Raw genomic sequence first — 12,095 nt, 5'->3', positions numbered from 1 at the left:
CAATTAAAAAGGAAGCAGAATTGATGGCTTCATTCATGCAGGCAAGAATCCGACAAGAGCCCGAGCACTCGAAAATAACAAAACAATCTAAAAAATCTTCCTCTACTTTGAAGCTGCTTCCCTATGAGTTTGTTGGCATCAGGGTTTGAAATGGATTCCATTTCCAGAGTGTGTTGACTACATTATGAAACGTTTTATTGCTCGAGCAGTCAAATATTGTTAGCAAAGGGCTTTTGATGCATAATTGTGTTACAAGTGTTGATTATGTTGCAGTGTGGCACAAACTAGAGACAAGAATGATGCGTCTTGAGTGTTTTGACCCAGAGCTCTTTATTTCATACATGATCATACTGCAAATCAAAAGGCAACCTTAGAAAAAAAGCTCACTTTCCACTGAGGTTAAACCACACTTGAAATATTCCAACTACATGGAGGATACAAGAGATTTTTAGGCATTGCAGATAAAATATAAAAACGGTTGTGTATGTGGAAAGCAAGTTTTTATGTAAAAATATGCTTGGGTCTTAAGTTAAAACTGAAAGTGGAGCCTTGATAGTTAAGTCATTGCAAAATTCCAAACAAAAGGAACCATACAGAAAAATTAGGTGCATGGTAGAGTTCTGACATATGAATGCTCCTCTTAAAATGTTCCTTTTGCTTCTCACACTGGCAAAAACAGTTCAATTCCAAATGGTCTAGCATGAGGCATCCTTTGAAGTCTTTCGCATGCTTCCCCACATTGTCCCCGACAGAAGCTTTATTCCACGGAGCCTCCATCCAGTTTTTTTTTTTGTTTGAATCCCTGATGGATTTAATAAAACAGGAGCAACCGGACATCACGTCTTCCTTACTGCTGAACTGGGTGCTCTTAATGAGACAACAGACTGAGAACCAGGTTTTCTCCCCCTTTTCGGAGAGACAGCAAGGCCGCAGCAGCAGTGGACCTCCAGAAAAAAAAAAAAAGATGGAGACGGGTATGAAATGCTTTTCTAAGAGTTGTCAGTGGAGTTCTCGTTACTGGTGGAGCTGGAAGAATGCGGGGTGGAGGAAGACGACGAGGACGTTGAGGAGGTGGAGGAAGATGAGGAGGTAAAGTTCATCCCTGATAATTCTGGAGGGTTAGTTGCCGTGTTCTGGCCGCTCAAGCTTTTCCTGCACACCGGACACGTGTCGTGCTGGAGACAGTGGCGGAGAAAGTAAAAAAAAAAATATATATATATATATATACAGTATATATATGTCATTTCCTCAAATAGGAATAGATGCCGTGCGTCACGTACACAAGGACAATAAAGAGCTCCCTGCTGAGCCCATTTCAGTTCTGTTGCCAAACAAAACAGCAGCAGCGATGAAGGTACGTAAACCGTTTGTCTGTGAAGTCTGATTGCAAAGTTTGAAAGCTGATCATATGTCATGATGACGATATGCGTACGTGCTGTCGCTGCGCAACGTTGAATGAATTGACGGCAGTTACCCCTTGTTACACTTGAACAAAGCCACTTCCAAAGAAGTTGGGAGGTTGTGTTAAACAAACGGAGCACAAAGATTTGCAAATCACGTTCAACCTATATTTCAGTGAATACACGACAAAGACAAGATGTTTAATCTTCAAACTGAAACTTTGTTTTTTATCAAATCATCATTGACTGAGAATTGTATGGCTGCAACACATTCCAACGATGCTGCCACAACACAAGTTCAACTTTTTTGATTTTAAGCAAATAATAATCAGTTTGAACATTAAACATCTTGTCTTAGTAGCGGTGTATTCAATGAACATATGTTGAACACGATATGCAAATGATTGCATTCAGTTTTTATTTACGTTTAACACAACTTCCCAACTTCAATGCATTTGGGTTTGTATGATATGGGAAGGAAAACAAATTATGCTATGAGTCTATCACGCGTCATCAAAGCTTGAATGGTTTGATTGCGTGGTATGCTAGTGGTTAGCACTTCCGCTTCACAATCGCAAAAGTTCCGGGTTTGAAACGCAGCTCCCGTTTGGGCTTTGCATGGTCCTCCTGCTTCCGCCGACATTTCAAAAAGATGTATGGAGATTTCCTCACAATGTGCTGTGCTCCACCCACGCATGCTATTCAATCTGATGGCAGAACATTTCCAGAGTTCACGGCGGCAGTCTCTTACCTGCTCGAGCCAGGGGACAATGCAATCGTTGTGGAACATGTGATTGCACGGCAGCTGCCTCACGTTTTCTCCCACGCTGTAATCTTCTTTGCACACAGGACATTCCAACCCTGAAGCTGGAGGACATGGCACATAATATAGCAACAACTTACAAATGACAATTGTACAGTATAATACGTGAAGTGGCTCCGAGGGGCCCTTTTTGCTGAGCAAGCTGATTTAAACATCTATTCCTTGAGCTAGTTGTGTGCAATTTACAAGTGGATGCATTTTCTTTTTTTTCTTTTTCCCAAGTAGTTTATGAACAGAAAAATCTGTTCAAATGACAAACAGATATTGAATTGTTTTTCTGCCTCATTGAGTCTGCAACTATTGTCTTTTTTTAATCTTCCACTGTTTCTGTTAACAAATGTATTGTACCATGTCTTACATATTTATTGCTATAGTGTTGTTGATTCTTTAAATCTGATTTTGCTTCAATACATAACAATTCACATTGTGCTTTTTGTGAGGCCAAATAATTTTTGGGGAGGTTTCTGGTGCCCTGTTGATGAAACAATTTCATCAGCAAGGTCCTGAAATACACCAACGTTGAGTGATTAAAAACGTTAACCACCGAGTGCGTAGAACAAATATGATTAACACGTCTTGATTGATTGATCTTGCATTAAAAACATTTCAATTGTTAAGAGAGTATATGAACACGCTGTATATCAATGCCAAGAATTTTTTTCTTCCACACTTACCAACGTGTTCCTCTGTAACTCGGACTGAAGGCAGATTTTTTATTTTATCTCTATCAGCAGGCGGAGGCCCCGTGTTCTCAAACTGGTTTAACAACTGAAAATAAGGACAAAACACATGCTGTTTAGACACCCACTGCACTGGGAAACCGTATTTCATGGGTAAATAGAAAATTACGGGAAATACCTGCGTTATAATGGCATCTAACCCGTTAGCACCCCATGCATAATCCATAGGACTTGAATGAAGAACACCCCTGTGAAATGGGAGCATGAAAACCAATCAAAGTTGAGTTATTGTTTTCGCTACTAGAGACGGACAAGAGGAATACTGTATTCTTTTTGATTTGGGATTATTAATAATTTTGTCGCTCATGCTGAATGTTTATCAGTCACCTATTGTTGTAGTCAATATGTGTTGTCGCAATGAAGGCATTACGGATTTCAGTACTTGGCAGCAACCATCAGAGGGCGCAATTGATTCAGGCCCTAAATGTTTGCCACATAGTGTAAAAGAAGAGTATCGGTTTTTTGCAATAACACCGGATTGTAATTTCTTACTGGAAAAGCCTAACAGCAGAAAATATGCTTTCTTTAATATTCTCTGTGGCTGCACGTTGGACATGTCGTTAGCACGCCTGCTTCACAGGTCAGTTCAGTGTCGCAATGTTCTCCATGTGCTGGTGTGGGTTTCTCGGGATACTTCGGATTCTCACATTCACAAAATTATGTTCACCGAAGATTGTAAATTGTCCACAGGACAGAATGTGAGTATGAATGGTTTGTCGAAATGGACCCCGTGATTGGCTGGGTCCCAAAAGTCTGCTGAGTTAGGCTCAAGCTCAACCATAATGTGGACACGCGCTACAAAAAATGGGTTGATAGTATCATCTGCTATTTCAAGTGAGTATAAAAATATGTACAAACTGATCATTTCCAATTCATCACTGAAGGTACAAACACTCACCAGGGTCCAACACCAATATTTGGCATTGCGGTAGGTGCAATGATTCCATTCACTAGCTGCTGAATGATTCTACAAACGCAAGGAGAGGAGAGCAATCAGAAAGGATACGTGAAAACAAGGCATGGTTGCATCTGTTTTGTATGACACTCACCCCTCTAAAGTCGGAACACCCTCATGCCTGCCGGGCTGCCGTCTGGAGCCGTGACGACTCCTTGGCTGCCTGGCACTGTAGCGTTGCCGCGACGTGTTCTCCCTTTCTTGCCGGCTCTCGGCATCACGGTTGTCCTCCGCTCCGTGTGCGGCTCCGAAGTCGAAGGCGTCATCGAAGACGCTCAGTGAGAATTGGCCGTAGCCTGTCGGGAATGTGAACAAGTGCTGGTCTGCGTTCTGGAGGAAGACAAGGGGAATTTTAAAATCTCCAACACCTAAAACACAATGCTAAATTCACACTTGATCAGATTACATTTGATTAGCGCGAACCCTGATGCATTTGATATAGTTGAGCTAAAATCTACGCAGAACACAGACCAGTGTTAAAATGGCAGCAAAACGCATAGGGGCATAAATAGAAGGGGTCTTCTGTTTCATACTGATGACCTATAAGTCTTTTTTTTTAACAAAAAATATGAACTGTACTGGAGGTATGACTGAAAAACTGAGTTAGCGTAGGTCATTAACAAAGTAATTTGATTTTGTATAAATTCGGGTGGCGTCACCACCATATAAAAAGGAAACCCGGTTGCTGTGAGACAATCCAACCACCATTTTTTTTCTTTTTGCTGGTCTCTGTGAATGTGACATCCAAGATGGTAAGAAAAAAAAAAAAGAATCAAGAAATAATGATGTAATCTAGCAGACAACATTTTTTTGGGCAATACGTCACAATCAGGGGCTGACCTTAAGCATATGTGTGAAAAACGCCAAAGTGAGCCTGACCAAAACGTTGCAAAGCACATGTACTGAACGACATGTGTGAAGACTGGCAGTTCTGTCGACTGTCAAATCGAAAGACAATACAACAACATTGGCAGAAGTCTTTGCACATTGACTGGCATCAGTGTTAACGCAGGATTGTTATTCTCACATCATTCCTCATCAAGCACCGAAGTCCACTTCTTGAGAAGTTAGTCAAGTTGACAGTTCAAGGAGACATATTATGCCCCCCCCCCCCCCCCAGTTCCCAATTTAAAACAGTTTGGGTGACTTAACATGTTTTTGGACATGCTTTCATCAAAAATACCAAGTAGAATTACACTACATTTGAAAGCCTTTTCTTGTAGGGATGCACCGATTCCTCTTTAAAGACCAGGCTCATGGACAAGTACTTGCATGTAAGTGCCCGCCGATGCCCGACTATTGTTATATCATTGTTCTCCATCTTATTGCTATTAGATTAATGCAATTTATTACCCAGTCTATGGCATTTTCTATTATGTGTAGCATGAAGCTAGCGGTGATGAATCTCAGGGAGGACCAAAGTAATACAGTGTGAATGAATATGGCGGCCTGGTACTGGGTGTCGTCATATTGGAGCCTTTTTACAAATCCAATTAAGAATCTAGATGGACAGTATCAGCATCAACACCGATATTCGTGTATCCATAATTTGGAGTCTTGCTGAAATCAGCAAGTTTCAAGGCCAGTCTCGTGCAATTAAGTCACTGCTCATCTTCCCCCATATATCGCTGTCCCAATGGCGACTATGGGTTTCATTAACACAATACCTAGAGTCTATAAAAGTGGTCGAATTACACTTGATCATTCGTGTGCCGATCAATCTGCTACAGCTGCGCTTACCTTTTGACTTTGATATACTGTACCTGTACTTTATCGTTTTTGACACTAGTCTGGTTGCTCGAAAGTGGCAGATCTTCACCAAGCCTAACTTCCAAGTCATGGGTGGAGAAACTCGGTTTGGGGGTTACTATGTAAATTAGCCCCACAGAACAGCTTGCTCACACACGTTATTTAAAATTGGCAGCAAACAAAAGATTCGCTAGTGAGTGTAATTTTCAACTTCATTGGTGGCCTGCCACTCAACAGACTCTAGTATTTGTATATAAGCAATTAAAAAGTCAATTTTCCATAATATGTCCCCTTTAACACAGAATGTGATGTCAGTAAAGAATGAGTTAGGAACCTCAAATGGTTGCTGGTTTTGTGGCCCGCTGGAGATGGTAGATGCGGAGCCATTGTCAGCACTAGATGGGAGACAGATAGTTGACGTGTTATGTGTCGTTATATAGTTTTTTTGTTGTTTTGTTTTTTTTAACCACACCAATAGGGCTTGTGTGTTTAGATTCCTATTAATGTCAAAGCAAATCAATTAGCATTCCATTTCAATGTAACCTTACCACTTCCACATGATTGTTATGATTGTTATTTAATTTTATACATTTTGACATAATTGACAAATTCAAAGTATACCTTATTTGTATGGTGCTAAGCTTTTTTTTTTTTTTAAACAACACATACCTTCTTTCTTCCAGCAGCTCCTCGATGAACCCCGACTCACATCTAGGACATGTGTATTCCTTGATAAAAAAATACAAAAACAATTGTGGAACATCCCTAATCATTGACATTACATTCACATTTAAAAGAACACTTTTGGGGAGAATGTGCCTCTAAAGTTACCCAAACTATAGGATTTCAAACCGTCATCATATGTGACACCGATTTCGCAATATTGCAACATCAGCGATGCAAGAGAAGTCGGCATTTATCTGCTTTGCCGATCATCTTGTATGCAGCCAAAGTGTATTTTTGGATTGGATTGGATACAACTTTATTGTCAAACACATACAGCACAGATGAAATGTCTTCCCTCTCAAGACAACATAAAACAAGAGGAGAGTATAAGTTCTATTTCTATCAACTATCAGATCATTAAATTCTTTTTGGTAACGGATAAGGTCCTCCACCATCTTCCATTTTGACTCTATTAAAGTTTCCCGACCTGTGGCGTGCGGTATTGTTTATTACTGGTGAGCAGTTTTGCCACCAAGAAAAAGAAACTTAGTTACTTGACATTAGAAATAACAAAATTAGATTACAAGTTACTTTAATAGTCATATTCAGCAGATACCGACAACCCTGTTGGACATAAAAACAACTGGTTTCGCCACTAAAATTGGAAGTGCATTTTTAATAAATGATATTTAATAAGAAAATTCATTTTTATTCAAAACAATATACTTTTTTTAACAAGTTTTTATTTTTTAAAAAAGAATGAGTCTTTTTTTGGATTTCACTTCTATAATGGGTTACTGTACTTGTTTTTATATTAAAAATATATATTTGACTTAACATAAATACAATTTTAAATAAAATATGAAATTAACATTTAATGTTGCAATGGCAAAACTTAACAATGTACATGGTTTATAAATTGATTACATTTAGTCTTTGAAATCCTGACATAACCTTCAAGATGAAGTAAATATACACTGCATGTTTTGTGAGTTTGATAAGTATCTCTAGTCTTGATGACTTGACTGGAAAAAAAGTTCTGCATTCGATTGGCCAAAACTGGAAAATGGGCAAATTTTGCAAGACCGCATTACTTAGCCTAACTAGCAGTGTTGTTTTACCCACAACACTGCTAGTGAGGCAAACTGCAACCTCTCTTATGTGAGGGCATGCATCAAGTGCCTGCGCTATCAATATATGTATACATCGTCTCTCATAGACTCCTCCTGGAAGATTTCTTCCAGCATAGTTGGCAGCTTGATCATCGAGGTCATCTTGATTTGGCACGTCTTCAATACAACTCCCCTTAATCGAGGCTTGGTAATAGTCTGGCCAGGTGAATACAGAGGTTTGTCGGGAATAGTCTAGTCAGGTGAATACAGAGGTTTGTCCTATACGGCTGTGCTCTTCAACCAGGAACTGATGCTCAGGGCAGGTTGAACAGCTATGAGTTGTCCTGCCACAACTAGACTGCCTCTTCCCACGCACTGACCAAATCCAACATACTGCCTGTCCCACATTGAAGGGAAAACTCATAATTTGGGTTTGCATTGTATCGTGTATGACACTAATGACAGCTCTTGGGGAACTTTTCTAACGCACTCCATAAGTAATGTATACGATCACTGATGCAGCATCTGGATGGGATCATTCGAGAACGTGACACCTTGTGTACCTTGATGAATGGCACGCTGACAACAAAACGAATCGACTTCATGTTGGCGTCATAACGGGGTTTACAGTGTTGTTTCAGCAAATGAGTGACGTAACCTGTTAAACTCAACACGGCATTGACGTTATAGTCGTCACAGACACACACAACAAAAACGTACCATAATAAACAGCTAAACGTCAATTTAAGAAGTCGATATTAAATTGACAGCAAACTTTTTAGAAACCGAGGAACGTCGCTTCCTTCTTTACAAGTGACACAAATTTATATTTTAAAATCCATCGCGTTTTGCATGTAAAACGAGGTTTAAAGATAGCACGCTTGCCATTAGCATTACATTTAAAACGTGACCTCGTAGCCGTTAGCGTGCTAACGTTTGGCACTGATGGCGAAATGACCCTCTATAAACGTCACAAAGCATCAAACGTGTGTTGACTACGCTTGGACGTTTTGTACCTTAACGTATTGTCGGCAGGACTTACGGGAAGGCGGGGGTTGATCTCAGCGGTACATCTGTGACAGAAGAACCGGCTAGGCCACGGATGTGCTTCGGCCATCTTTTAGCCTCTGAGGCGGAGAGGCTGGAGCAAGTATGGGGCACCACAGAGGACAATATTTTCACTACACACACTCCCCAAATTGGACAAAATAGCATGTATCGCCAAAGGGAACAAATAAATTCACAATTGAATGTGTTTTCCTATCTATTTTGGCTGAAGGCTATAACTAACGAGATTTAATGAGACTGTAGGAAACACGACTCATACAAATAGTACACACCATTTTTTCCCTCAAACAAATGAGATTAGAATGGGACTCTCAATTTGTACTTTCGTTTGTTTTTAATTTATGTAACCGAATTTAATCTCCGTGTTGACAGTTAGGCGTTTGTGGCATACACACAATGTTGCCACTAGATGGCGGCCGTGTGAATCTAGTGGCTTGCAGCATTTAATTTTAAATGTACAATCTCGCTCTTTATAAGGGGTGGATGTACTTTCTATAGATTCTCTTTCACTTGCCACAATTATCTTTCATGGGAAGAAATTAATGTAATCACATTGACCGATTTGTATCGCCACCATGGTGTAAAACTTGGTATGTGTCTGTCTGGAACATGGTTCTTGTTTTCCCACTGCATTGAAGCTACTTTTCTATTTTATTTACCAATTAAATTAAAGTGTTGCTGTTTTGTTTGTTTTTTGTTTTTTTCTCAGAGCAATTCTTTCAAAAGTGTTCTGTGAAAATAAAACCAAGATCACGCCTGGACAAAAACGGTAACAAATGGAATTAGATGTAATAAAATAAGTTAGATGTAATGCAATTAGATGGAAAAGTCGTTGCTGTTCCTTTTTATTTTTAGACTGCATTTGATTCAGAAACTATTTTCCGTAAGTTAGATTTACTGCTATAAACACACAAGGGTAGTGTCTCACTTGTCTGGCTCAAAAGCAAGTAGGAGTACTCATACGAGCGCCTCATCAGCCAATCCCATCTCCTTGAGCAACTGGCCTGATGTCTGTATACATAATATGCCTCTTAACATTTTTTTAGGTTGGAATCCTTTGGGACTGAATAACAATCATACAAACAAGGGCTCTTTAATTTAAATTTTAAAGTTCCTTTAGTGCCAGAAAAAAATGGGGAGAAAAGTACATACAGCTTCCATGTCGTTTTTGTACTTTGGCATATAGCGTTGACAAGTGGAGGGACTGTTGGATTGTTTATTCAACTGCAGATGACGTAGGTGTACAAAAGCATGTCTGTTCCCGCATAACGTATGCTGATCAATACTGAAGTGCTTTACAACACGGTTGTCAACCTTCACACTTAACATTCGTCTGAGTTACTGCTTATGTTTCTCCCTCTCGGTAGGTGCTGCTGTTTTAGTTTGGAAAGGAGTTGAAATGGGGTTAGCAATACGCAATTTACAGTGTGAGATCATTACACTTAGCGGTACTACACAATATTTTCATCCTTTTCCATTGACAGTGAGCGAGTGATAATAGCTGACGTTTGGGTGACAGGTGGGTGCACATCCTGGACTGGTCGCCTCTCAAACACAGGCCACATCGATGATCATTCACCCTTATAGAAGTTTTAGGCTCTTCAATGAATCTAAAATGAATGTTTTTGGAAAGTGAAAGGAAGACTACTGTGATTCCTGGAAAAAAAAGTATTGGTAAAAGTAAAGCAATTGTTGGTGAATGTAATCGTACTGAAGCATAATTTAGAGAATTAAGAATCATGTCTCCTGTATTATGATCCATGTGTAAACTAAACTGTTGTGAGAATGAAAACAAACATGGTGGAGACGACTGTAGATAAAGAGTGGACGTTTCCTCCGGTGCGAGGCTGTGGATGTCGTGTCTAGCGCGTCTGCTGTTGTGTCTGCGGGGTCCATGTGGGAGCAGAAGAAACCTGTCTATCCCATGGGTCCAGATTAGAGAAGGTCTGACAGCACGGAGGTTTGCTATGTCTACCCGTCTGAGGTCATCTATTGTCTCTTTGTGCCCTGGTGTGTCACCGGCCTTCCAGTCCAACGCTCATCGCAGCCATCAGCCATCCAAATGTGGCCAGGGAGTGACTGCGGGTCAGCCGGCGGTCATGTCAGCCACACAAAACAACTCCGAGCATACCGTGGGATCTTTTCACACCCTTGTTGCTGGATTTCACTGTATGAACTGCATTACTTGGTGGGTAATTTACACTCACTGCAGAGATGGACAAACACGGACTCTTGGTAGTTATACTTTCAGTTATACTTGCTTGTCGCTTGTTGGAGGAATCGAATTTGCACTTTTCAAAGCCAAATTCAAATATCTTTTTAGTTTTATGTCTTGGGTAAACAAGGCTCCCAATCACTGGTATGCTTTTTACTATGGTCTGCCACATTGTTTCATATACAGTTTAGTCTTGAAAGCCAACAAATTGCTGCTGTCAAGAGCAGACGCTGGTTCTGGAAGGGTATTCTAAAGTTTCTGAACCCTCCAGCAAGTATTTCCTTACATGATCATAAGCTTAAAACATCTCCACATGAAGATAGACACACTCGCACGCACACACATACACAGCAAAAAAAAAAAAAAAAAAAAAAAAACAGCCACCCACTGGCTGGAACTTCCTGGGCCTCTTTCATGCGTCAATTGTTTTGAGTCCCGCTTGATTTTGAGACTCTCTGTTCTGCCAGATACACCACTATTTGACATTGTGTCACCAGAGTTGTGCATCCCACACGGAAACACAAACTGAGTAACGTGTTCCAGGATGATATCGCCACAGTGATACAGTGACGCATTAAGTGTTTTGGGATGACGTGCGGCAAAACAGCAATCAAAATATAAATGTTTTAAGAGGAACATATGTGCGCTATTAGCATCGTAGCGGCGCTTATTCACTGCACGCTATGGTGAGACTGCTCTGGTGATAAATTGGGATTGTCCTCGGTATAGGTGAGCAGAAATGTACGCAGGATACCGTTACTTTCGAATAATAAAAAACTCAAAGGTAAAAAGTGGTCCTTCAAATAATTACTTCACTAAGATACATTACGGATTGCTTTACCCCCTGTGTTTTGAATGCACACGAACCTCACTACAGCAACCAACAGAGCTCAAATGGGTCAATACTTAACATTGCTCAATGCTTTGAAAAAGCACAAATATTAGTTTATTGTCATTAAAATGGTTAACTTTGACATAGTTGTAGTTTCAATTAAAATGGTTAATAATGCTTATTGGAATACTTTAAGGCTATTCAGCACAGCCCGGGTCAAACTGACCCATTTTAAAGTTTCAAAAGGACATATAGGATTTTCATCAACAATTACAATGGTTCATTTCGACATTAATTGAAAGCGGTTAATAATGTTGATCAGGTTTTTGTCATTAAACATATCCTGGGTCAAATTGACCCAGAAACATTATCTAACAGGGTTAAAGGACATCTGGTCCGTTAGGGTTAAAAGCACAGTCAGATCAATACAATTCCTTGTTTTATAACAGCTAGTCACGGCATTCAGGATTTGAAATGAGCCCAAACCTCATCACTTTTGTATCTCAAATATTTGATCGTCTATCAGGCCTATCAA

The 12,095-nt window shown here is 40.0% G+C and overlaps 1 protein-coding gene across 1 annotated transcript; it reads right to left on the bottom strand.

Annotated features, from left to right (window-relative positions):
- Nucleotides 1-306: 306 nt before the first annotated feature.
- LOC147202551 (E3 ubiquitin-protein ligase RNF126-like) lies at nucleotides 307-8,604 on the bottom strand. Its single transcript, XM_086116370.1, has 9 exons — nucleotides 8,488-8,604; nucleotides 6,337-6,395; nucleotides 6,002-6,062; nucleotides 4,013-4,248; nucleotides 3,862-3,930; nucleotides 3,082-3,151; nucleotides 2,898-2,991; nucleotides 2,152-2,267; nucleotides 307-1,175 (listed from the first exon to the last, which is right to left on the bottom strand). Exons 1-9 carry the CDS (start codon nucleotides 8,560-8,562, stop codon nucleotides 990-992), a joined length of 966 nt encoding a protein of 321 aa, XP_085972496.1. The 5' UTR covers nucleotides 8,563-8,604; the 3' UTR covers nucleotides 307-989.
- Nucleotides 8,605-12,095: the final 3,491 nt, after the last annotated feature.

Source organism: Hippocampus guttulatus, chromosome 7, assembly GCF_054856545.1.
Source record: "Hippocampus guttulatus isolate MCC_2025c chromosome 7, RoL_Hgut_1.0, whole genome shotgun sequence".
Taxonomy (NCBI): Eukaryota; Metazoa; Chordata; class Actinopteri; order Syngnathiformes; family Syngnathidae; genus Hippocampus; species Hippocampus guttulatus.
This window is presented reverse-complemented; position numbering and strand designations above follow the sequence as displayed.